This window comes from Saccopteryx bilineata, chromosome 1 (assembly GCF_036850765.1).
Source record: "Saccopteryx bilineata isolate mSacBil1 chromosome 1, mSacBil1_pri_phased_curated, whole genome shotgun sequence".
In the NCBI taxonomy this organism is placed as follows: domain Eukaryota; kingdom Metazoa; phylum Chordata; class Mammalia; order Chiroptera; family Emballonuridae; genus Saccopteryx; species Saccopteryx bilineata.
In genome coordinates, this window is record NC_089490.1 from 229151185 (window position 1) to 229178656 (window position 27472).

At 41.2% G+C, this 27472-nt stretch overlaps 1 protein-coding gene across 7 annotated transcripts in view; it reads left to right on the forward strand.

Moving 5' to 3' along the window:
• TAF1A (TATA-box binding protein associated factor, RNA polymerase I subunit A) overlaps nucleotides 1–27472 on the forward strand; it is a 63559-nt gene that overhangs the window by 27960 nt on the left and 8127 nt on the right. The window contains exons 1-8 of one of the 7 annotated variants that reach the window (XM_066237832.1): nucleotides 5311–5508; nucleotides 6705–6847; nucleotides 7115–7249; nucleotides 10261–10376; nucleotides 13991–14104; nucleotides 15709–15907; nucleotides 21210–21340; nucleotides 25431–25589. In XM_066237832.1, the coding sequence (XP_066093929.1) occupies nucleotides 5408–5508; nucleotides 6705–6847; nucleotides 7115–7249; nucleotides 10261–10376; nucleotides 13991–14104; nucleotides 15709–15907; nucleotides 21210–21340; nucleotides 25431–25589 (1098 nt within the window). In that variant the 5' untranslated portion in view covers nucleotides 5311–5407. Of the gene's footprint in view, nucleotides 1–5310; nucleotides 5509–6704; nucleotides 6848–7104; nucleotides 7250–10206; nucleotides 10377–13990; nucleotides 14105–15708; nucleotides 15908–21209; nucleotides 21341–25430; nucleotides 25590–27472 lie in introns of those variants that run through there. The other 6 variants (XM_066237814.1, XM_066237822.1, XM_066237843.1 and 3 more) reach the window with 6 other exon arrangements.

The following is a 27472-nucleotide window of genomic DNA, read 5'->3' on the forward strand; positions in this document are numbered from 1 at the left end:
TCTTTGAGACCCCTTAGTTGTTCATTGATTGCTTTCTTATATGTGCCTTGACTATGGGCCTTCGGCAGACTGAGTAACCCCTTGCTTGAGCCAGCGACCTTGGGTCCAAGCTGGTGAGCTTTTGCTCAAGCCAGATGAGCCTGCGCTCAAGCTGGTGACCTCGGAGTCTCGAACCTCGGCATACCAGTCTGATGCTGTATTCACTGTGCCACTGCCTGGTCAGGCCAGTTCAAGAATATTTAAAAGAATACAAAATACCGAGCACCTAACAAGGTAAATTCACAGTGACTGGAGTCCAGTAAAAAATTATGAGGCATGAAAAGAAGCAAGAAAACACAAGCCACAAAGAAAGGAAAAAATCAATCAATAGAAACTATATTAAATTATACAAATGATAGAATTATTACACCAGGACATTAGCACAGTTATATTCCATAGGTTAAAGATGCTGTGGGAAAGCATAAGCATGGAAAGGAGAAACACAGGACCAAAATGATCCAGGTCAAACTTAGGTGAAGAAAAATAACAACTGAGATAGAGAAAAACAACAACACTGGGTGGGATTAAGAGCAGATTAGAGACTGCAGAAGAAAATAATAGTGAACTTGAAGACATAGCAATAGAAACTCTCCAAAATGAAAGAGAGAGAAAAAAGAGACTAATAAACACAGCATCAGTGTGCACAACTTCAATCATTCTGATATATGTGTCATAGAAGTCTCTGAGGAGGTGGGAGATAGAAAATATGTTTGAAGAAATAATGGATAAAAGTATTCCAGGTTTAATGAAAACTAACAGATCCAAGAAGTTCAACAAACCCCAAGCACAAGAAATATGAACAAGTTCACGTCAAATGACTTGAAACCAGTGGTAATTTTAAAAAATGTGAAAGTCATCTACAGAAAATAGTCACTCTATATACACAGGAGCAAAAATGAGTCACAGGATCATCCTTGTTGGAGAAATGGAAGCCAGAAGACAGTCAATCAACGTATTTAAAGTGCTAGAAGAAAAATATGACACTCTGGAGTTGTATACTAAGTGAAAGTATTTTTCAAAGATGACGTGAAGTCTTACAACACATGGGGCTGGGACAACTGGATATCCATATGCAAAAGAAAGAAATGAACACTACCTTATACCACATACAGAAATTAATTAAAAAAGGATTATAGACCTAAATGTAAAAGCTAAAACCATAAAAATCCTAGGAAAAAACAGGGAGAAATCTTGGAGTAGTAAGCAATGATTTCTTATTTTATTTTATTTTATTTTATTTTATTTTATTTTATTTTATTTTATTTTATTTTATTTTATTTTACAGGGACAGAGAGAGAGTCAGAGAGAGGGATAGATAGGGACAGACAGACAGGAACGGAGAGAGATGAGAAGCATCAATCTTCAGTTTCTCGTTGCGACACCTTAGTTGTTCATTGATTGCCTTCTCATATGTGCCTTAACCGCAGGCCTTCAGCAGACCGAGTGACCCCTTGCTTGAGCCAGCGACCTTGGATCCAAGCTGGTGAGCTTTTTTTTTTTTTTTTTTTTGCTCAAGCCAGATGAGCTCGTGCTCAAGCTGGTGATCTCGGGGTCTCAAACCTGGGTCTTCCGCATCCCAGTCCGACACTCTATCCACTGCGCCACCGCCTAGTCAGGCATGATTTCTTAGATATGACAACAAAAGCACAGAAATTAAAAAAAAACACACATAAATTTGTCTTAGTAAAATTTAAAAATTATGCTTCAAGGACATCATGAAAAAGTGAAAAGATAACCACATAGAAGGAGGGAAAATATTTGTTGGTTACATATCTGATAAGGAATATAGAACAGCGATTTCCAACTAATGTGCCACAAAATTTTTTTTAAATATTTAATACCTGATTATTTAGTCAGCGTCACTGACTTCTTTTCCCTTAGATTGTCAAATAAAAAAATTGCAACAGCCTGGCTGGGTAGCTCAGTTGGTTTAGAGTGTTGTCCCAATATGCAAAGATTGTGTGTTCAATCACCAGTAAGGGCACATACAGGAACAGATCAATGTTTCTGTCTCTCTTTCCCTCTTCTTCTCTCTCTAAAATCAATCAATTAATCAATTTTTTAAAATGACAGCAGCCAACACAATAGTAGTTGTCTGGTGTGAATGTCCTATCTTGAGCCATAAATATCAGTCATATAATAGAGTTGCATCTTATTGGTCATGTTGCATAATATGGTTTCATCTGGTTGGTTAAATCTTGGTACCAGAAATCTTTATATACAAGTATTGCCATCTGATTTTTTAAAAAGTCACCCTGGAGCAAAAAGAGTGGGCAATTACTATTATTATTATTATTATTATTATTATTATTTTGTTTTGTAAGTCACTCAAAATTATACCTAATCTTTTTTTAGCAGATCAGCCAAAATAAATTTTTTTGGAGTGTTGCAAAATTTTAGTAATTAGTCTATGTGTGCCATGAGATGAAAAAGGTTGAAAATCGCTGATCTAGAATATATTAAAATCTCTTAAAATTCAGTAATAAAAGACAAATAAACTGAAGAACTATAAACCAGATAAATATCCTAGTAAAGGTCTTAGTTAAAAATACAAACACTATGACTGGTTACAAAATAGTGAGTCAGAAAAACACCAAACACATTTCTTTATTGTGTGAGGTCAACCTATATAGTATTATTTTCTGCTGAGCATCCCGAGATCTTCCTTTCTTCTCAGATTTCTGGCTTTTGTGTCAGTGTACCCTGTGTGGTCAGTGTCTAGAAGGTGGGTTTACCTCTTACAACTGTGTCCAACCCTGAGGGTGGAGAATGACTCCTGATCCTCATCATATTCATGACAGTGGAAACTCCTAAAAGATCAACAAATTTCTCTTGCTAATACCAATTATCTCTCTTAGTAAGAATGGGGGGATGGGATGAGAAAAAGAATGCTGCCACACAATAAGTGCTAAAATGTGTTTTGGTATAAATTGTAAGCACTAAAGAGTTCAAAAAAGGAGGAAAGTAAATGATGGTTGTTGGATATGAGTTAGGTCTTGGTGAATAAGCAGAATTTAGATTCTAAAAAGAAAGGAAAGGTCAAGTGAAGAAAGAACCTAAAACCAAAAAAAAAAAAAGTAATTTTGAAAGGACAGTAAGGCAGTAAGGAGACCTAATCTTACTAGAGTGAATCAATCCTGTTAAAAAATAGCGAGAGATAAATTTGGGTGGCTACGGTAGGTCAGATTATGAAAATCAAGCACATGAATTTAAATTTAGTAGAGTCAAAGACAGAAAGGCATCAGACTTTAGGGATCATAAAAATGAAGGGAACTTTAAGCAAGTATTCTGTTCTGAAATCCAAGGAAAACGGAGTTTGAGGTTAAGCTTGGCCATTAGGGTTAAATTCTTCCCCCCAAATAAAAAGCCATGCCAAAGTCACGTCAGAGGTTATGGTCTTCCGGGAGTGAGTCATACACAAGGCAAGTTTTCTGTCAGCATATACTATTTGTCTAGTCTTGGCAAATACCCCAATTTCTGTTGTGCAAAGAAAGAAAAACTCAAACATCTGAAATTGCCACAATTATATGTAGGTTTATATATAAGTTCCTGTTTCCGGTTCTGCCTAATTTACTTTGGCACTATTTTCAAAGAAGTCAAATATTTGATGCTTTGAAACGAACAAATTCCAAGGTGGGGCCTGAGCAACTCTATTTCTACAGTGTAGACTGGCTTTATCCATTATAGTTTTCAGTTATGGATTACTTACTTACAGGACAACAGCAGAGGCAGAGATTGTAGTCAAAAGAATTAAGCTAAGTTATCAGAAGTCGACTTGTGTGATCCTAGGCGAGTCATCAATTTTTATGTGTCTCAGGTTCCTCATCTATAAAATCGGGGCTAATGTTAACACTTCATGGTGTTTCTTGAAAAAGCAAGTAAGATCACATGTTAAAAGTTGCTCATTTATGTTGTTTAAAAAATTAAACAGCAACATATCTGGCTCTTAGCCAACAAAGACGCTTGCTAGTGCAAAAAGAGTCTCAGAAAATCAATGACTTTGTCACAAAGGAGACATGTTTAGATAGTACCTACCATGAACACTTTTTTTACTAAAAGTCAGTGTGGCAGGTAACACCCTCCCAAGCTGTGGTTGGCAGTTCCAAAGCGCCCCCTGGAGGAGACACTAAGAACTGAGAGGCAGAGACAGGTTCTTGATGACACCCAAATACAGCCCACTTGTTAACAAATCACAAATGTCCGGACAAAGCAAACCTCCTGAATCCTCAGCATTTGAATTGATATATTCAGTATAAAATTAAGAACAGGAACATAGGAATAGAAATACTATTATTAAGACTACTCAAGTGTGGTTATTGAGCAATTGCATACAGAAAGAGAATGAGTTAGCTGCAAGTGTTAAAGCTCATTCCTATTTGAATCTTCATAGAATAGGAAATGATATGGAATACAAAAGAGGATGAATGAATGACATCAAACCAGAATGAATAAAGGAATTCCTGGATAAACTCTTACTAGACCCTTCAATCAACTCTACAATACCCTGATTCTGTTCAAACTATTTACTTTCAGGGTAAAATTTTCCCATGGCAGCCTATGCTATTACTTGTGCAGCCTTACAAAATTCTTGTAATGACTTGAAAGACTTTAAAGCTGCCTCCCTTTAACTTTCACTCTTTAGTCCTAGTTTTGTTAACTGGGCTGTTTTGAAGAAGTAGTCTGATCCTTCTTTCACAGATCAACTTTACAAATTTTGGAGATACATATTGTTTCTCCATTGGTCTCTGCTTTTCCAGGGTGATCTTCCGTAGAGCCCCTCAACTTTCCACTATTTCACATTTAGCCATCTTATTTTCCATGCCTGTTTCATAAAAAGTTTGTCAACTTTCCTCATGACAGTGACTTCAGGTGAGTCTGCAGAACCACCACTGTTGAGAGGAAAAACACTTTTGCCCAAATTTGGGGGACATAGTTAGGGGTCACCTTGATTCAAAGCTAAGTATTCATTGAAAGAGAAAAAAATGATTTCAAGGAAGCAATTCTGATTGGTTTTGCCAGGACCACCAACCACACTTCTGAGGCTCGCGCAGTGACCTCCTGAGCCAAACAAAATCCTACAGGTAACATGGGTAAAGGACATTCTGCCTTTTTTGACTGTTCACTTCATCCCAATATCCACTTGCAACTCAAGTCTCCCATTTCCCCAATCGGGATGGGCTAAGCTACGAAGCTGGAGTGAAAGCCGTAGGAGGGCGGCAGCTCGAGGTCACTTCCGGGTTACTGGGGCGGGGGACCTGGGTGTCAAGCAGCGAGGGGTGAAGCCGAAGACCCACCACGGCTGCGCCTACGAAGCAAGTTAGGGGCGGAGCTGCGTCTGCGCACCGCCTTAGAGTCCGCTGAAGATTTAATGCGTGCTCTAACCAAGCACTCCCTAACTTCCGGTGTTTGCCACGCTGTTCCGTATCCAGGAGATGGGGTTAGGTGGTACAGGCAACTTCTGGTAGGCAGGTAAGTGCCACTGGTATCATCCACGGACTCACAGTCCGTGTGCATGGGATTCAGATTCACCTGTTCTTTAAAGCCCAGGCTCCTAACCCTAGAATTTGATTTTAAAAGATGTACTCTGGCCGTGATGTGGAGTAGGTACATTTGAGACGGGGAGACAAGCTACAAAGTTAATGCCGTAATCTAGACCCAGTTTGAAGGTGTCCTGAGCTGGGGCAGCGGTGTAGGATAGCGGAGAAGAGGGAAGGCTGAAGTGCCAGCAGGCAGTACCAACAGGACCGAATAAGCCATCGGCTGAGGGAGCGAGGGAGATAGATGGTCCTGAGCACCTTGAGGGTTAAGTCCAAACTCTGCTAGGCATAAAGGGCTGCCTTCCGAGATCGGTTTCCGCTGTCACTTCTGGTTTGCGATCCCCTCCTCCACCCACACCCCAGACTCTGTGCTGGACAAGTTTTTCAGTTAGTATTTCAAAGCATATTGTCATCATCTTTCTTGTGACATCGGGCCAAGTTGTTGTCCTTTACTTAGCCCTTCTGTTTTTTCAACATGAAAATGGAATAAAATAATAGTACTTACCTCAGGATGTCTGTAAGGATTAAATTAGGAGATTTATATGCCCGGTGTATAGAAAGCGCCCAATAAATGTTAACTATTATTACCGTTATCATTGTATTGTTTTGTTATTAGGCATTACTTTGTTGTTTCTCCCTCTAGACTTGAGCACTTGTTTGTTTTTTTTTAAAGGAAAGTTTATTTTAATTTTAATTTTTTTAATTTTTTTTTTCTTTTCTTTTCTGAAGCTGGAAACGGGGAGAGACAGTCAGACAGACTCCTGCATGGGCCCGACTGGGATCCACCCGGCACGCCCACCAGGGGCGAAGCTCTGCCCACCAGGGGGCGATGCTCTGCCCCTCCATGGCGTCGCCCTGCCGCGACCAGAGCCACTCTAGCGCCTGGGGCCGAGGCCAAGGAGCCATCCCCAGTGCCTGGGCCATCTCCGCTCCAATGGAGCCTCAGCTGCGGGAGGGGAAGAGAGAGACAGAGAGGAAGTAGGGGGTGGGGGGTGGAGAAGCAAATGGGCGCTTCTCCTATGTGCCCTGGCCGGGAATCGAACCAGGGTCCCCCGCACGCCAGGCCGACGCTCTACCGCTGAGCCAACCGGCCAGGGCTAATTTTAATTTTTTATTTATCCACTTTAGAGAGGAGAGGGAGAGACAGAGAGAAGGAGGGGAGGAGCTGGAAGCATCAACTCCCATAGGTGCCTTGACCAGGCAAGCCCAGGGTTTCGAACCAGCAACCTCAGCATTTCCAGGTCGACACTTTATCCACTGCGCCACCACAGGTCAGGCTTGTTTTGTTTTTTTAAATCAAGGGACAGAGTCTTATCTTAGTGTTTTCTTGAAACAAAGTAGTATTTGTTTATTTTGAATGGATCATTTATTTTGGCTGTTGCTGACATAAGTTAATTTTTTAAAAGGAACTACCAGGTACAACTAATTTTGCTAATCAAATGATAATTGCTAGATAAAAAGTTTTGTGTGTGTGTGTGTTTTTGTATAACTCAGAAGGCTGTGGATCAAGATGTACAGAAAGTAACAGATATTCTCAGTTGAAATAGGTATGAGTGATTCCAGTGAAGAATTTATAAAGCCAGAGACAGAGGATGATGACCCAGGGGAACGGAGTGTACTCTCTGGTTCAGGAATGTGTTTTCCTTGGCTCCAAAAGCATATAGATAGTGTGGGTAAGTAAAACACAATACAGCCCTTTTATATTCCATGCAAAGGGTTGATAAGATTCGATATGGATACAAAATGAATAACCAAGCTGGTTTACTTTTCAAGATAGGAATACATATATGAGGGTTTCTTATACTGTGGAAATAAAGAAATCATAAAAAAATAGACTGTTTTTCTTTCAGATTTCTTTTCCTTTGAATTAATAATAGTCTCTATTATGGAGGATGCACTTTTTTTCCTTTTTTTTTACAGAGATAGAGAGAGAGTCAGAGAGAGGGGACATATAGGGACAGACAGACAGGGATGGAGAGAGATGAGAAGCATCAATCATCAGTTTTTCATTGCAACACCTTAGTTGTTCATTGATTGCCTTTTCATATGTGCCTTGACCGTGGGCCTTCAGCAGACCGAGTAACCCCTGCTCAAGCGAGCGACCTTGGGTCCAAGCTAGTGAGCCTTTTGCTCAAACCAGATGAGCCCATGCTCAAACTGGCGACCTCGGGGACTTGAACCTGGGTCCTCTGCATCCCAGTCCGACGCTCAATCCACTGCGCCACCGCCCAGTCAGGCAATACACTTTTTTTAAACTGAGCACTTACTATATTCCTGGCATTGGCTAAATATTGGGGCTACCTAGAGGAAGAAGATATGGTCTCTGCCATTGTGGAGCACATACCTAGCAAGTGTTTTCAAGAAATTTCTGTTGAGTTGCATTGACACAACCCCTAATGGAATTGACCTATAACAGATTTTGAAAAAAGAAAATTTTCTCCCATTTTCATCTTATGTAATTTAAGCCAGTTTTTCTCTGTGATAAATTCTGTGTAAGAACATATAAAAGAGTCAGTTACCTGTATGTTGGCACACTGGATGGTGTAGTTCTGGGAGTACATTTGAACCAGCACTTTTCTTATCACTCTCAAATCTTTCTTAGCCTAGCTTCTCCCTCCTCCTCCTTTTAGTGGCTGATGGGTTATAGGTGATTTTTTTTTCTTGCTTGATATGTAATGAGAGAAAAAACGTTTAATGAAATGGAAAAGATAAAGTGCAAATTGAGAGCACATTCAGCGGGAGCCCCAATACCGGGTTCTACAAATACTAGACAGTTAGTTACTCTTCAGGTGAAGTAACAGGTCATGAGCTAGAGGTGGAGAACAACTGTGAATTATCCAGGTACCCTCCTAATGTTCAACCTTGTACAAGTTTTCTTTGTAAGGTCATCTTTAGGTTTCTTCTTTCTTAATATTCTGTGTCCTAAAATAACCCAAACACTAAAAGAGAAAACACTAAAATGAACTCCAAATAAAATGCTAACTTATAAGTTAAAATGTCTCACTTCTTTACAATACAGTACATTTATGTAATGATGGCTTTAATCTGAATTTGTTGTTGATGTAAGAAATGTTCAAACCTGTAAAGAGTTTTTATAAGAGTTTATTTGAGCCCAAACTGACGATGGTTTCTAGGAAGCAAGATCTCAAATGCTCCTTATTTCCCCTTGTCTCCTAGATTTTAGCTCCTATTTCTTTATCTTTTTTTTTTTTTTTTTTTTTTTTTGTTTATTTTTTTACAGAGACAGAGAGTGAGTCAGAAGGATGGACAGGGACAGACAGACAGGAACGGAGAGAGATGAGAAGCATCAATCATTAGTTTTTCGTTGCACATTGCGACACCTTAGTTGTTCATTGATTGCCTTCTCACATGTGCCTTGACCGCGGGCCTTCAGCAGACCAAGTAACCCCTTGCTGGAGCCAGCGACCTTTTGGGTTCAAGCTGGTGGGCTTTTTGCTCTAACCAGGTGAGCCCGCGCTCAAGCTGGCGACCTCAGGGTCTCGAACCTGGGTCCTCTGCATCCCAGTCTGACGCTCTATCCACTGCGCCACCGCCTGGTCAGGCTATTTCTTTATCTTTTGATCTAAATCTCATCTCATGTAATTATATCATGAGATGTAAATTAATTCTCAGTAAATTAATCCTCAGTAAGTCTATATCAGAGGTCCCCAAACTTTTTACACAGGGGGCCAGTTCACTGTCCCTCAGACCATTGGAGGGCCGGACTATAAAAAAACTATGAACAAATCCCTATGCACACTGCACATATCTTATTTTAAAGTAAAAAAACAAAATGGGAACAAATACAATATTTAAAATAAAGAACAAGTAAATTTAAATTAACAAACTGACCAGTATTTCAATGGGAACTATGGGCCTGCTTTGGCTAATGAGATGGTCAATGTGCTCCTCTCCTGACCACCAATGAAAGACGTGCCCCTTCCAGAAGTGCGGCAGGGGCCAGATAAATGGCCTCAGGGGGCCGCATGCGGCCCGCGGGCCATAGTTTGGGGACCCCTGGTCTATATGTAAGGCATTTTATTTTTATTTATATATTTTATTAAATGAGAGGCGGGGAGGCAGAAAAAGACTCCCACATGGGCCCGACAAGGATCTACCCAGCAAGCTCCCTACCAGGCAATGCTCTGCTCCTCTAGGCTGCTGCTCCATTGCTCAGCAACCAAGCTAATTTAGTGCCTGAGAGGAAGCCATGGAGCCATCCTCAGCCCCTGAGCCAACTTTGCTTGAACCATTCAAGCCATGGCTGTGGGAGAGGAAGAGAGAGATTGAGAGAGGGAAGCAGTAGGAGGAGGGGTGGAGAAGAAGATGGTCACTTCTCCTGTGTGCCCTGACTGGGAATCAAACCTGGGACTTTCACGTTCCGGGCTGACGCTCTACCACTGAGCCAACCAGCCAGTCCTGTGAGGCATTTTGAAGGTGAGGAAACTGAATCGGAAGTAACTCTTTAAGTGCTGGTCTCAGGAGCCAAATCCATGTCTATCTGGAACATCGTCATGACTGAAATACATGAGAACATGTAAAGTATGTTGCATAGGGTCTCATGGAAGTAGGTTTTTGAGCTGTTGAATCAGAGTCACCAGGTAAAGACTCTTCTCTTTAATCTTTATAGTGACCAAAGGGAAAGAGGAGAAGGATTTTGCTCAGACAACAAATGCTTGTTTAGGTTTCATCCAAGAAGCTCTGTTGAAGCACCAGTGGCAGCAGGCGGCAGAGTACATGCACAGTTACTTTCAGATCCTAGAAGATTCAGACAACAACAAAAAGCAGGTTGCACCCAAGGTAAGTCAAGTGTGAGTCTGCTGGAGGAGATGACTGATGTCTGAGGGTTTCAGTCTGTGGAGTTCTCCCCAGAATAGGTTTTTTAGGATCTCTAGTTGATTTGACTAGGAATTACTAAAAGTAGTTTAAATAGAGTGTTTGTATTGGGACATTTTATTTGCACACTGTTGTTACTCTGTGATTTTAAAGGAGACTAAAAAATCTGAGCTCTGAATTCTCAGATTTCCTAATATTCATTTATTCTAATAATTCATCCATCTTTCCTCTTGTCATTATTCTCCCCTCCATGTAGGATGCTATTTATCCATCTTTTCTTTTTTTTTAATTCCTATGTCCTACTGACCTCACAGTGATAGGCTTGTCTCTCTCTCCCTCCCTCCCTCCCTCCCTCCCTCCCTCCCTCCCTCCCTCCCTTCCTCTCTTCCTGCCTGCCTTCCTTCCTTTTTATTTTGTGACAGAGAGAGTTAGAGAGAGGGACAGACAGAAAGGGAGAGAGATGAGAAGAATCAATTCTTCCTTTTGGCACCTTAGTTGTTCATTGATTGCTTTCTCATATGTGCCTTGACTGGGGGGGCTACCGGAGACTGAGTGACCCCTTGCTCAAGCCAGGGGCCTTGGGCTCAAGCTGGTAAGCCTTGCGCAAATCTGATGAGCCCACGCTCAAGCTGGCGACCTTGGGGGTCTCGAACCTGGGTCCTCCGCATCCCAGTCTGATGCTCTATCCACTGTGCTATCACTTGGTCAGGCTTATTTATCCATCTTAAAATTATCTCTTGACCCCCTCTTGCCCCATAGGCTGTGCCCCATTTTTCCACTCTCCCTTTCAGCAAATGTGTGTGTACCTGTTCTGCCCAAGCAGTCTCCAGTTAGGCCCCCTGACCACCAACTTCACCATTGCTACCAAATTGCTTTGTGAAGGTCAGCAGTGATCTCCAGGTTGCTGAATCCAGAGGCCGGTTCTCAGCTCACCTGACTTGATCTATCAGCAATAGTAGATCACTCCCTCCTGTGTGATAAACTGTCTCCATCTGGCCTCCAGGACACTGTACTCCCAGTTTTCAGTCCTGTCTCCCTGGCCATTCCTCTGTCTTTTTTTCTGACTGCTCCCAGAACGTGATCCGTAGTCTTCTTCTTTTTCTCAGCTCACTCTTGATCTGAAGGAGATCAATATAGTCTGTGGCCCTGAAAATCTCTCCTCGAGTCCAGATCCTCCCCACATCACCGCCTGAATTACAATGGTCATATCACATGAACAATCTGAAGGGGATCTTCTGATCTTCAGCATCACACCTAATGTTCCTCATCTCAGATGATGTTATTTATGTATCTATGGCTAAGGCCATACTCTGGAGTCATCTTTCTTTCATATCCCATATCCATAACAATATCCTGTCAGCTCTGCTTTTGATTCCCTACAGTCCGAACACATCTCACCACCCCCATTGCTGCACCTTGACAGAAGCCACTAGCATCCCACTTAGATGACTGTTTTCCCTTTTCACCTCCTCGTCTATTTTCAACATAGCAACCAGTGATCCTTTTTTAATTTAAAAAATTGTTTTATTGAGATATAATTCACACACCATACAATTCACCCATTCACTGTTTTTTCATATAGTAATGGAGATGAGCAACTATTACCACAATCTAAAGTTGAACATTCTTGTCCCCCCAAGAAGAAATCTTGTACCAACTTGCATTCAGTCCTTGTTTCGCTCTTCACCCCCGAGCCCATGGCAACTACTAGTCTCATACTTTTTATTCTGGATATTTTATATATAGTAAGTGGGCTCATATAATGTATGGCCTTTGTGAGTGAAGATTATAGACCCCATGATTATAGGCTCTGTAATCTTCATACAACACCAGTGGGGTTAACTCTTTGACAGTTTGGCACGAAATTTCTGCGGACCGGTGGTTAAAAACCACTGCCTTATCCTTCTCCATTTTTTCCTATAATAGTTGCCAATTTATTTATTATGTTTCTGGCTTACTGTCTGTCTGTATAGTAGAATGTAACTTCCAGAAGGGCAGGGATCTAGAACAGTGCCTGGTGTATCCTGTTCAGTATAAAACAGTTTATCCGCAAATAACTTCACATGAAAATCTCAAATAGCTTTTATGAATAAAGTAACCATTGTATGATGTAGATATCTAATAGAGCCAAAAAAAATTTTTGAAAGAAAATGTTCCCATTGATTGAAAATTTAGTTTATGGACTAAAGTATTATACATCTTGAAAATACTGGATAAATTACAGGCTCTTTTTGTTGAGAGTTTTCTAACATGAAGGCATTGGATCAATGGTTTCTAGACACTTGTTTGGCTCTGTTTGAATTATCTAGGGCTTCTGTTGAAAACACAGATTCCGCTGGCCCACCCCAGTTCTACTCAATCAGAGTCTGAATCCCTGCAGTATTTATTTTTAACAGATAATTCTTATATACAACCAGGTTTGAGTACAGCTCTGATGGGTAATCTCCAAGTTTTTCTTTAAGCTCCAAAATACTACAGTTTAGCATTCTACAAATGAAATCTTGGTCTCTTTCTAAGTTGGGAAGATGAGTTTTATGATTATACCAATCAATTTGTATATTTACAGAAGTAATTGGTTTAAAATTCACTTAAACTTACTTTAAGGTCAGTGTTATGGAGTGACCTTAAATTGGGCTAAGAGAAATAAGATTCACTGTCATGAAAAAGAAGAGCTCCAAGCTCTGTTACTGAAGTTTTGGTACCCTGGGAAGAAAATGTATTTTACTAAAATTTGTATTTGATAAAAGGTCTTAAATTGGAGTTCTCGATATAGATTACATATAGTCAATAGTTATAAATCCTTTTTTTTTTTCTGAAGTTGGAAATGGGAGGCAGTCAGACAGACTCCCACATGCACCCGACCAGGATCCACCCAGCACGCCCACCAGGGGGCGATGCTCTGCCCATCTGGGGCATCGCTCTGCTGCAACCAGAGCCATTCTAGCACCTGAGGCAGAGGCCATAGAGCCATCCTCAGCGCCCAGGCCAACTTTTTGCTCCAATGGAGCCTCGGCTGCGGGAGGGGAAGCGAGAGACAGAGAGGAAGGAGAGGGGGAGGGGTGGAGAAGCAGATGGGCGCTTCTCCTGTGTGCCTTGGCTGGGAATCGAACCCGGGACTCCTGCACGCCAGGCTGATGCTCTACCACTGAGCCAACTGGCCAGGGCCAATAGTTATAAATCTTGTGATCTCAGGAACTATCTAGTCTATTGCTCTCATGAGACCAAGAGTAGTGAAGAAGCCAATGTTAACAGAACCCAAGTTTTCTGATTTTCCTCTTATATCAGTTAAAATTTTTAACTTCTGAATGAATCTTAACTGCCTTCCTTTTTTAGACTACTAACTTAAAAATGGCACTTCTATAATTACCTGGTTTTTTAATTTAATTGGAAAAGATTTTATCACATTTGACACAATATTAGTTTCTCTGGGTGAAATACAGTAAAACGTTGACAGAAGCAGTAAGAAAAGAAATTATAGCTTGCCTTTTACTGTTGTAATTAGAAAAAATAGGTTTCTGAGACATACATTGGTTAAGGCAAAGATTTTATATTTGTGTTACTAATTTCTGTTTTGACAGATTATTTGGAAACTTGGAAGTGAAATTCTCTATTACCACCCCAAAAGCAACATGGAGACTTTTAATACCTTTGCTGACAGGATGAAAAATATTGGTGTCATGAATTACTTAAAGGTAAGAATGTAGGCTGTGTGAATTCACCTCTGCCGTGTTCATTTTAACAGAATAGCTTATCTCGGTGATAAGTTAAATAGTCAAGAACAGGCATGAATGGGAGGGTAAGACACCTGGGTAAATACGAGCAGCTGAGAGAAAGCAGCCTGTGGAAGCATTAATTTCTTCATTTTCTGTTGCCTACCTTGTTCTCTGAGTGACATACCTCTCTTTGTATACAGCTAGCTGCAAAACCAGTCTTCGGGGATGGACTGGTGTTCATTATGGTGAGGGGTCACAGACTCACCTTTTGCCTAAGTCATTAGAGTACTCTAGGAATTGGCACTTTTGCAAAAGGACAGAACTAAACAAATTGGAAATTCTAATACCACAGGAAAATGTTATTTCCTCATATTTATTGAGATAGAATTGACATATAACATGGTGTTAGTTTAATGTATACCATGTGATGATTTGATATTCATATAGGTTGTGAAAGAGTTTTCAAAATAAGGTTAGTTAACACATCCTTTACCCCACATAGTTACCATTTTATTATTGTTCTGGTGAGAACATTAAAGCTCCACCCAGCGATTTTCTACCATGTGCCACAAGAATTTTGAAAACATTGTAATACCTGACTATTTAGTCAGGGGCACTGACCTCTTTTCCCTTAGGTTGTCTAATAAAAAAAATGACAACCACCAATACAACAATATCTGTCCAGTGTGAAAGAACCAAAATTATACCTATTTTTTTTGTCAAATGGCAAAAAATATATTTTTTGGTGTGATGCAGAATTTTAGTAATTAGTTTATGTGCCATGAGATGAAAAAGGTTGAAAATCACTGTTCTACTCTTGCAGTGACTTTTAAGTATACAATTCAGTGTTATGAGCTATAGCTACAATGCTGCACATTCGATGCCCTGAACTCATTCATTAACTGAAAACATGCACCCTTTGACCAGCATCTTCCCATTTCCTGCATCCTCTGCCCTTAGCAACCACCAGTCTACTGTCTGCCTGTGTAGCTTTAAAGTAGCATCTGAGCCAGGACACTCTGTGTCACTGCCCAGGTTCTTCTCACTAGATCACACTGTCTTCTTGTAAGCTTAGATAGTTTTACTCTCGTTTACCTCATGTTATTTCATGTGTCTTTCCTCTTTGCTGGATTGAAGTTTTTTTTTTTTTTTTTTTTTTTATTGTGACAGAGACAGAGAGAGTCAGAGAGAGAGACAGATAGGGACAGACAGACAGGAATGGAGAAAGATGAGAAGCATCAATTCTTTCTTGTGGCACCTTAGTTGTTCATTGATTGCTTTCTCATATGTGCCTTGACTGGGGGGGGGGGGGGGCTACAGCAGACCGAGTGACGCCTTGCTTGATCCAGATGAGCCTGTGCTCAAGCCGGCGACCACGGGGTCTCGAACCTGGGCCCTCTGCGTCCCACTCCGACGCTCTATCCACTGTGCCACCGCCTGGTCAGGCTGGATTGAAGTTTTTGATGACTGACACAGTGTTGTTACCTCTTTTGTGTCCTACAAAGTCTTAGTCCAGCCTCTATCATATGTTTACTAAGCTTTCTGGTGAATGGTTATGTAAGGATGTCTTCTCATTGTTGCAGATCTCCTTACAACATGTGTTTTACCTTCTGCACCATGGGATGCTTGACGAGGCTAGCAGAAATCTCAGCCAGGCGGAGACATGGAGATATGGTGACAAGTCATCTTCCCAGAAGGTGCTGATCAACCTGATTAAGGCCTATAAAGGGCTTTTTCAATATTATTGTTGGTCTGCAAACAAGATGGAATTGTCCAAGCTTGGTGAGTGGGTATGAGTGGACTTTTCGTTATGGTGACAAGACAGAGGGACACAGGGTCTTTAGGAGTAATCTAATCCACCAACTTCCCAGCTGAGCTTTATCCAGATGTTACAGAGAACAGATGTTTCTCTAGATGTAAAATTCTCACTCATCCTTTATATTTCTAGTATATAAAAAAGCTTTTCAGACAAAAATGAGACAATGTATAAATTAAGTTTGTGACCATTTTAGATTCATTGCTTTTTTAAAACATGGTTGCCAAGAAAGGTGACCAGTTCCTTTAGCAGGCATTATGGCATAGAATAAATGTTTCTTCTGGTGGGTTTAGAATGGGGTTTAGTGTGTTTTATAACATTGTTTCTCAGAATAATATGTATAAAGAATAGAACATGATAAAGTTGTCTCATCTCTGTACAAAGGTCATAACAGAACATTTTCTTGATCTACTGATTGTACTAAAAATTGATCACGTGTCCTTCTCAAACTGAATCCCCTTTCTCTCACTTTTCAGTGGCGATGGTGTCCTGTCCTAGCCCCATGTTGTGTTCTCAGAGCTGTAGATTTTCTGCCTTTTCTTTCTCACGTGTGTTTTTTCTCCATTGCTTCTCTGGGATTAACCCCCTTTTTTTTAAAAAAAAATTTTTTAATTCATTTTTAGAGAGGAGAGAGAGGGAGAGAGAGGAGAGAGAGACAGAGAAGGGGGGAGGAGCTGGAAGCATCAACTCCCATATGTGCCTTGACCAGGCAAGCCCAGGGTTTCGAACCGGCGACCTCAGCATTTCCAGGTCGACGCTTTATCCACTGCGCCACCACAGGTCAGGCTTAACCCCTTTCTTTCTTTCTTTCTTTTTTTTTTTTTTTCTGTATTTTTCTGAAGCCGGAAACGGGGAGAGACAGTCAGACTCCCGCATGCGCCCGACCGGGATCCACCCGGCACGCCCACCAGGGGGCGACGCTCTGCCCACCAGGGGGCGATGCTCTGCCCCTCCGGGGCATCGCTCTGTTGCGACCAGAGCCACTCTAGCGCCTGGGGCAGAGGCCGAGGAGCCATCCCCAGCGCCCAGGCCATCTTTGCTCCAGTGGAGCCTCGGCTGCGGGAGGGGAAGAGAGATATAGAGAGGAAGGAGAGGGGGAGGGGTGGAGAAGCAAATGGGCACTTCTCCTGTGTGCCCTGGCCGGTAATCGAACCCAGGACTTCTGCATGCCAGGCCGATGCTCTACCACTGAGCCAACCGGCCAGGGCCTAACCCCTTTCTTTTTATATTCCCATTCTCTCTCCAAATCTCAGTCCTGGGGTTCACGTCCTGCATGGAAAGCAGTGTTCCCTTCTTATGCTTATGAGATAAGTAGTATTTTGTTGGTCTCTGGTCATATGATTTACTAATCTTAACATTCCCTTCCTCTTTCCTATTTTTGCTTTCTCCCAAGACACTTCTGATGCGCCATCTTCGTCATGATACTCTTGTGGAGACTTCCTTATCTAGAATGTCCTCTGCCCTTCAAGACTCAATAGACCCTTTATTCTTTATGCCTTAAACCTGACAGACCAGCCACATGTTCAGCCTATGTTATTTGCTTCTTCATTTCTTGCTTTTTAATTTTTCTAATTCTTTTCATATGTATTTTATGTTGTAGCTCCATGTTTCGATCAGTCCATCTTTTGAGGTCCCATATCTGTCCTCTGTTTCTTTAGTTAACCTTGCCATAATGCCTGCTTGAATTCTTTTTTTTTGTTAAAGGCTTGTTGATGTTGATTAGGTAAGTTTTCAAGTCAATATTTACTTGCTTCTCACCCATGTTTAGGTAGAACTTAAGCAAACCTTTGATGATGACAGCAGTTGGAACCTGGCACTTACACTGTCTCCCCCATGGACAGAAGCTCGGTACCTTCATGCTCCTGATGCTCTGTTCTCTAGCAGCAGGAGATGAAGATATGATCATGCTTGGGGCTCTTTAGATGATTTCCAACCTCAAATGTCCATTTCACAGAGAAAAGTTCTATATAACTAATCTCATAAGAACATAACCCATGAACGAATGCTTAGAGTTGTCTTAGAATAACTTCCCCTTGCTGCTCTGGTCTGTCCTGGTTGTATTTGATGCATGTGGTGACTGTGAACCCTTTTCCATAGTAAGTTCACACCCAACTTATACTTACTCAGGGATCTGCCTTTTTTCCTTTAAATTTTTTTTCTATATCAGTTCTTACCTACTTTACCCTTATCACTAATTTCCAATTCCATAGTGATACTTACTCAGTGAGAGAATGCCAATCCCTCTTTTGGATGGATTACTTTCTTGGCCGAAAATTAGCATTGGTACCAAAGAGTATTTTGGTCTCATTAGTTGTTGCTTGTGAAGACTGAGAATCTTTTTTTTTAAACCTTTAAGATTGTGAAATGTATAGTAAGTCCTCACTCAACATAGTTGCTGAGTCTTTAAGTGAAATGACATGCAACAAAACCAATTTTCCCAAAGGGTGATTGATGTAAACAAGTTCCTATGGCATGTCATCAACATTATAACAAAATGACATTGAACCAAGATGTTATTTGAAGACCTGCTGTATGCAGAAGTGAATAAACAAATACGATAGAATTAATAATTATAGAACATCCATGTCACTGCCACCCAGATGAAGGAGCACAACACTGCTGTCCCCATGTGCCTTCCTGATCACACTTTCTCCCATTCTGTCTTAAGAAAACCACCGTCCTGACTTTAATTGTAATCACATCCTTGCTTTTTAAAAGCCTTTCCCACTCATATGTGCATCTATAGACAATGTAATTAAGTTTTGCCTATATCTGAATGTCATAGTTGGGTTCATACTTTGTATATAAAGTCTTTTGAGACTTGCACATTTTGTTTAACATTAGTGTTAAGATGCATCCATATAGTTGAATTAGCGTTAGTTATGTTAATTCTTATTGTTTTAAAACATGTCATTGTATGATATTCATACAATTTATTTCTTCTATAGATTGATGGCCATTTAGATTAGTAATAGTTTTTGGCTGTTGTAAATAATGCTGCTTTCAAATTCTTGGGCATGTATACTGGTACAAACAAGTAGATATTTCTAGAAGTAGGACTTGTCACAGAGTATGTGCATTTTCAGCTTTAGTACATATATAATAGGCTGAACTCTTTCCAAAGTGGTTTTCTTTCTTTTTTTTTGACAGAGACTCAGAGAGAGGGATAGATAGCGACAGACAGGAAAGGAGAGAGATGAGAAGCATCAATTTTTCGTTGCAGCTCCTTAGTTGAATTAGTTCATTTATTGCTTTCTCATATGTGCCTTGACTGTAGGGCTACAGCAGACTAAGTGACCCCTTGCTCTAGCCAGCGACCTTGAGCTTAAGCTGGTGAGCCTTGCTCAAACCAGATGAACCCGTGCTCAAGCTGGTGACCTCAGGGTCTCGAACCTGAGTCCTCTGCGTCCCAATCCAACACTCTATCTACTGCACCACCGCCTGGTCAGGCCAAAGTGGTTTTCAATTTATGCTTCCCTAGTAGTCTGGTCAGGGTTTTCTTTTGTCTATAATCTCTTTAATATGTTATTGACTGATTTTTTGTATCACCCAGTTTGTAAGGTGTAGTGATCCCTTGTGTTTTTTTAAAAAGACAATTTTATTGAGACCTGAGGTATAATTCTTAATACCATTCACCCTCTTAAAGTGTACAAGTCAGTGCTTTGTAGTGTATTCACAAAGCGTTGCACATCCATTACCATAATCAGTTTTAAGACATTTTTATTACCCCAGAAAGAAATCCTGTGGCCATTAGCCATCACTCTCGATCCCCCAGTTCACTTCACTTGGTAAATCGGGCTTTTCCAAGTCCTGCGTGTGACGCAGTGCAATGACACACTGTCCACAGGCTGAGAAGAAGTGAGGGGAATGACGTAGGCACTGAGATTCAGTGGGAGGTGACTGTGGACCTTCTGATGATGTTTCAGAAGGAGAGTCATCTGCTTCGTGATCTCTGACTGCTGAGCCATGATAGTATCAATAGTGGGATGTTGGGAGCAGACAGTGTCAATGGCTGTTAATCCTTTTTTAATTTTTTTTTTTTTGTATTTTTCTAAAGTTGGAAACGGGGAAGCAGTCATACAGACTCCCGCATGCGCCGGACTGGGATCCACCGGGCACGCCCACCAGGGGGCGATGCTCTGCCCATCCGGGGCATCACTCTGTTGCAACTAGAGCCATTCTAGCTCCTGAGGCAGAGGCCACAGAGCCATCCTCAGGGTCCGGGCCAACTTTGCTCCAATGAAGCCTTGGCTGCGGGAGGGGAAGAGAGAAACAGAGAGGAAGGAGAGGGGGAGGGGTGGAGAAGCAGATGGGCGCTTCTTTTGTGTGCCCTGGCTGGGAATCGAACCCGGGACTCCTGCACGCCAGGCCGACGCTCTACCACTGAGCCAACCGGACAGGGCCTGTTAATCCTTGATGATTGAAGCATTCTTTGCTACTCACAAAACTTCATGAACTGTTTGTTTCTGGAATTTTCCATTTAACATTTTTGGACTGATTGACTGAGGGTAAATGAAACAGCAAAAAGTGAAACCACAAATAAGAAAGGGACCACTGCCTGACCAGGTGGTGGCGCAGTGGATAGAGCATTGGACTGGGATGTGGAAGGACCCAGGTTCGAGACCCCGAGGTCGCCAGCTTGAGCACGGGCTCATCTGGCTTGAGCAAAAAGTTCACCAGCTTGGACCCAAAGTCACTGGCTCCAGCAAGGGGTTACTCAGTCTGCTGAAGGCCTGCGGTCAAGGCACATATGAGAAAGCAATCAATGAACAACTAAGAAGTTGCACGCGCAACAAAAAGTAATGATTGATGCTTCTCATCTCTCTCCATTCCTGTCTGTCTGTCCCTGTCTATCTCTGCCTCTGTAAAAAAGAAAGGGACTACTGTAGTGAATCCTCCAAATTTTTTCTTGAGCATGGTATATGTATTCCTTTTTATCTGTTGCTGGATTCAGTTTGCTCATATTTTGTTGAGGATTTCTGCATCTATATACCTAGAACTATTGGCCTATACTTTTCTTTCCTTGTGTTGTCTTTGTCCAGTTTTGGTATCAGGGTAATACTGGCAGAGAGAATGAATTGGGAAGTGTTCCCTCCATTCTTTTTTTGGTGGGAACGGTTTGTGAAGAACTAGTTTTATTCTTTAAATGTTAGAATTCACCAGTGAAGCCATCGAGGCCTACCCGTTTCTGGTGGGCAGTTGTTGATTGCTAGTTCACCAGAGGTCTTCAGTACTGAATGATTCTTAAAATCTCTTGTCTTTGAGCAGATGAGGATGATTATGCTTGCAGCACAGCATCTCGGGACATGCTCAGCCATAGTGAGAAGGCATCCATCAACTTTGATGCATTGATTAAGGTTCCTGGATTGTGGGACCCTTTTGTGAAGAGTTATGTAGAGGTGAGTAGACTTTTCAGAGTTTTATTAGTTTCCCTATTCTCTGGCATTCATCCATAATTTCTTTTTTAAAAAAAACCCACATACTTTTTATTATTATTATTATTTTTTTTTAATCTTTTTTTTTCTATTTTTTTTTTATTCATTTTAGAGAGGAGAGGGAGAGACAGAGAGAGACAGAGAGAGGAGAGACAGAGAGATAGAAGGGGGGAGGAGCTGGAAACATCCAACTCCCATATGTGCCTTGACCAGGCAAGCCCAGGATTTTGAACCGGCGACCTAATTTTTTTTTTTTTTTTTTTTTTTTTTTTTTTTACAGGGACAGAGAGAATGAGAGAGAGGGATAGATAGGGACAGACAGACAGGAACAGAGAGAGATGAGAAGCATCAATCATCAGTTTTTTTTTCGTTGCGAGACCTTAGTTCAGGGCTCCCCAAACTTTTTACACAGGGGGCCAGTTCACTGTCCCTCAGACCATTGGAGGGCTGCCACATACAGTGCTCCTCTCACTGACCACCAATGAAAGAGGTGCCCCTTCCGGAAGTGTGGTGGGGGGCCAGATAAATGGCCTCAGGGGGCCACATGCGGCCCACGGGCCGCAATTTGGGGACGCCTGCCTTAGTTGTTCATCGATTGCCCTCTCACATGTGCCTTGACCGTGGGCCTTCAGCAGACCAAGTAACCCCTTGCTCGAGTAAGCGACCTTGGGTCCAAGCTGGTGAGCTCCCGCTCAAACCAGATGATCCCACGCTCAAGCTGGCGACCTCAGGGTCTCGAACCTGGGTCCTTCCGCATCCCAGTCCAACGCTCTATCCTCTGCGCCACCACCTGGTCAGGCTCATCTATAAATTATGGGTTACCTGTCCTTCTTCTTTTTCTTCTTTCTCTTTCTTTTTCTTCTTCTCCTTTTCTTTCTTCTTCTCCTTCCCTTTCTCTTCCTCCTCCTCCTCCTCCTCCTCTTCCTTCTCCTTTTCCTTCTCCTTCCTCTTCTTCTTCCTTTTCCTTCTTCTTCCTTCTCCTCTTTCTCCTCTTCCTGCTCCTCCTCCTTTTTCTTCTTTTTTTAGCAAGAGGAGGAGTGGGGCAGACACAGGGACTGACAGACAGGAAAGGAAAGAGATGAGTCGCATCAACCCATAGTTGCAGCAACTTAGTTTGTTGATTGTTTTCCCATATGTGCCTTGACTAGGGGACTTCAGCCAAGCCAGTGACCTCGGGCTCAAGCAAGCAACATTTGGGCTCATGGGGTCATATCTGTGATCCCATGCTCAAGCCAAGGACCCTGTTTTCAAACTGGTGAGCCCACACTCAAGCCAGCAACCTCAGGGTTATGAACCTTGATCCTCAGCATCCCAGGCTGACGCCCTATCCACTACGCCACCGCTAGTCAGGCTGTTCAGTGCTTGTTCAAATCAGCCCTTGATCTAATCAGTCTTTGACCCAATAGGCTTCTGATCTACTCAGCATTTTGATTTATCAGTCTCTGATCTAATTAGTTCTTGATCAGCATTCAGGTTGAACAACTCTTGATCTAATCAGTACTTGTTTGATCAAGTCTCTGTTCTAATCAGTCTCTGGCTTGATAGCACTCTGATTCAGTTAGCCCTTAATCCAATCAAGTCTCTGATCTATTCAGTCTGTGATCTAATCAACAGTTGCTTAAATTGGTCCCCGATCAGATTGTCTCCAATCTCATCAGTCTCTGATTTATTTATCTATCTATCTATCTATTTATTTTATTTATTTATTTATTTTTATTTTTACTTTTTCTGAAGCTGGAAACGGGGAGAGACAGTCAGACAGACTCCCGCATGCGCCTGACCGGGATCCACCCGGCACACCCACCAGGGGCAAAGCTCTGCCCACCAGGGGGTAATGATCTGCCTCTCCGGGGGGTCGCTCTGCCGAGACCAGAGCCACTCTAGTGCCTGGGGCAGAGGAGCCATCCCCAGTGCCCGGGCCATCTTTGCTCCAATGGAGCCTTGGCTGCGGGAGGGGAAGAGAGAGACAGAGAGGAAGGAGGGAGGGAGGGTGGAGAAGCAAATGGGCGCTTCTCCTATGTGCCCTGGCCGGGAATTGAACCCAGGTCCCCCGCACGCCAGGCCAACGCTCTACCGCTGAGCCAACCGGCCAGGGCCTCTATTTATTTATTTATTTTAATTGGACCTTGATATAATCAGTTGCTGATCTACACAGTCTCTTATATGATTAATCCTTGATCTAATTAGATCTAATCCATTCCTGATTTGGTCAGTGTCGGATCTAATCAGTCTGCAGAAAGTTCTTAAAATGGAAAGGATCTGCGGGCATATATATATTTTTTTTAGGTTTTTTTTTTTTTATATTTTATTTATTGATTGATTTTTTAGAGAGAGAGGAGTGAGAGAGAGAGAGAAGGGGGAGGAGCAGGAAGCATCAACTCCCATGTGCCTTGACCAGGCAAGCCCAGGGGGGTTTCGAACCGGCAACCTCAGTGTTCCAGGTTGACGCTTTATCCCACTGCGCCACCACAGGTCTGCGGGCATATTTTTGATGGCAACAAAAAGAACAGCAATGAGGTGACTATTCTTGCCAAGTAGGTGAGGAACCTAAGAGTAGACAGTGGGGCTGTAGCATTCTGCAGGCTACGTCTCCAGAGTCAAGTTCTGATTAGATCAGTAACTGTAAGCCTAATCTCTATTGACCAGAAGGATACTAATGTTTAAAATTTATTTAAAAATAAAAGTGGGTATGCAACAGAACTAAATGACAAGATAACCTGGAAATGTTTTCTTTGAATATATGTACCCTGATTTATTGATGTCACCCCATTAAAATAAAATTTTATTTATTAAAAAAAAAAACATACCACAAATGAAAATAATTAAAAAATTTGTAACTCACAAGGTATTAAAAAAATTTATTTTAAAAAATGATATAATGTCTCTTTTTGGTCTGAACAATTTTTGTTTCTTTTTCTTGTTTCCTGTAAATGTTACTTTGTGTTTATTTTTACCACTGGATAACATGTCATAGTCCAATATTTATAAAATCAATAGCAATATAGTTGTAAATCTCAAGTCTATATTATTTTTTTAACTCTATATTATTCTTATTGGGCTTAAAAGAAAGCAGAAAGATCTTTTATGATTTGATGGATTATATAAGAGAAAGGGACAGACATCTGAAATTAGGTCATAGTATATTGTATGAAGAATCGTGGCTTTTAGGAAGTTCATAAGGATGTCCTGTCATCTCAGAGTCATTGTGGAAGGACAGGGCCTTGGCACTGGGCCCTAGGAATAAGTCATCAAAATGATTTGTTTTCTGAATGTTTTATGAGTGCTAAGATGATCATTGTGTTGTCAGAAGATACTCTCTGGCTTGATCAGGCAGTGGTGCAGTGGATGGAGCGTCAGATTGGGACGCAGAGTTTCCAGATTTGAGGTCGCCAGCTTGAATGTGGGCTCATCTGGTTTGAGCAAGGCTCACCAGCTTGAGCCCATGGTTGCTGGCTTGAGCAAGGGGTCACTTGGTCTGCTGTAGTCCCCCCTGCCCCCCGCATCAAGGCACATATGAGAAAGCAATCAATGAACAACTAAGGTGTCGCAACAAAGAATTGATGCTTCTCATTTCTCTCCCTGTCTGTCTGTCCCTGTCTATCCCTCTTTCTGTCTCTCTCTGTCTCTGTCACAAAAATAAATAAATAAATAAAATAAGATAATCTCTGAAACCAAATGCTAGTGAATGTGGAAATTCCTTGGTAAAGGTGTGAATGAGATGAGAGGAATTCCCATGTACTTCTTTCATGGCTGAAGTTATATAGGGCACTGAAAAAAAGACTGGTCTTTTTTCAGTTGTTAATGTGCTCTGCTTTGGGCACTTTATTTCTTATAGGAACAGTTCTTATATGAAGTTGCTGCAGTTTTCAGTAACAAAGTATGGAAAAAATAGAAAACCATATAGGCCTTTGTTGTGAGTGATCACATGACTACTGTCTCCCATACAATAAATACTGTTATTTGCTTTTATATTTTTTGTACCCCTCAATAAGTTGTGCGTTACCTTTCAGATATCTTATAGAATTTAGCTAAAATATTATCTATTTTTGTATAGATGCTGGAATTCCATGGGGCTCAAGATAAAGCCCGCAAGATACTCACTAATTACGCCTATGACGAAAACTTCCCGTTGAATCCCAACGCGCATGTCTACTTATACAACTTTCTAAAGCGAGTGAAGGCACCAAGGGAGAAACTGATAAGTGTGCTTAAGGTATAGAATTTTCTGTCAATGTTTGAACAGGGTTGAACTAACAATTTAAAAGGTTGTTAGTTTATTGCTTTGCAACTTTCATAATATGGCATCCATAGAAAATGACGATGTCTGGGTGGGACACGAAGCTAATCAGAGGAGGCTGTGGGCTCTGGGCCACTCTCCACCAGGTGAGACTGAGGGTCTCAGTATTTCAGAACCCTTTGCCACCCTGCTGGGAAGGTTCTGCATGCATCACTATTTTTTTTAAATCACCTTTCATTGAAATTTAATTTTCATACATTGAAACACTTATTTTAAGTGCACTTAGATGCATTTTAACAAATGTATACATCCATGTAACCACCATGATAATTAAGATAGTGAACATTTCCATCAGCCTAGAACAGTGGTCAGCAAACTATGGCTCGCGAGCCACATTCCGCTCTTTGGCCCCTTGAGTGTGGCTCTTCCACAGAATACCACGTGTGGGCGCAAAGGCCAGCTTAGGAGTACCCTAATAAAGTTAATAACAATGTACTTACCTATATAGTTTAAGTTTAAAAAATTTGGCTCTCAAAAGAAATTTCAATCGTTGTACTGTTGATATTTGGCTTTGTTGACTAGTGAGTTTGCCAACTACTGGCCTAGAAAATCCATTATTTCCCTTTACACCTACACCCCACCCCCCACTACCCACTCCTGGCCCCAGGCGGTCACCTGCTCTGCTTTCTGTCACTATCAATGAAATCACTCTTTTCTGGAATCTCACATGAGTCAAATCTTAGCATCTGCACTCTTTTTTTTTTTTTGCCTGGATTTTCTGGCTACAAATAATATTTTTTAGATCCACCCATATTATTGTCCCAGTTATTTGTTCCTTATTACTGTTGTGTGGTATTCCATTCTAATACATTCACTTCTGATGGACATTTGGATTTTCTTCACTTTGCGGCTGGTATGATTGCTGCTGAGAACATTCATGTACAAGTCCCGGCATGCACATATTTTCATTTGTCTTGGGTGGCTATCTAAGAATGGAATTGCTGGAAAGTATATATGTAACTTCTTAGGAAGCTGCCCAACTTTTTTTCTGAAGTGACTGTCCCATTGACATTCCCATTGTCAATATTTGAAAGATCAATTTCTCCGTATCTTTGTCCACACTTGGTGTTGTCAGTCTTCTGAATTATAGCCGTTCTGTTTTGTAGTGGTATCTCATTATTTTAATTTGCATTTCCCTAGTTAGTATTGATGTTGAGCATCTTTTAGTGTGCCTATTGGATATTCCTTTGTCTTGTTTAATTTTCAATTGTTTGTTTACGTATTTTGTCTAGTTGGAGGGTTATTTGTCTTATTGATTTGGAAGCTTTTTTTATATAACCTGGATATAGGTCATCTGTCAGGTATATATATTGTGAATATTTTCCCCCCAGTTTGTGGCTTGCCTTTTTGCTTTCTTAAAACAGTATCTTTCAAATAGCAGAAATTTCTAATTTTGAAGAAGTATAGTATACAGTATGCATCTTTCTTTTATAGTTAGTATTTTTTGTCTAAGAAATCTTTGCCTACCCCAAGTTGATGAACATTCTCTTCTATAAGGATCAAAGTTTATTGTTTTTCATATGACTGTTCCAGCACCTTTTGTTGAAACATCCATCCTTTCCCTGTTGAATTACATTGCTAACTTTGTTGAAAATCAATCAATCATATATATGTAGCCGGAAATCACTATGCTGAACACTTAGGTTCAGGACAAGGTGGACTTGGAGAGACTCCGTTTTTTCTTTTGAAAATTGCAATGTTTGAAATTAAGAACTCAACAGTGAGTTTAATAACTGGTTGAACGTAACAGAGGACAGGATCAATTAGTTGTGTAGAAGATATCAGGCTAAAGCAGGGAA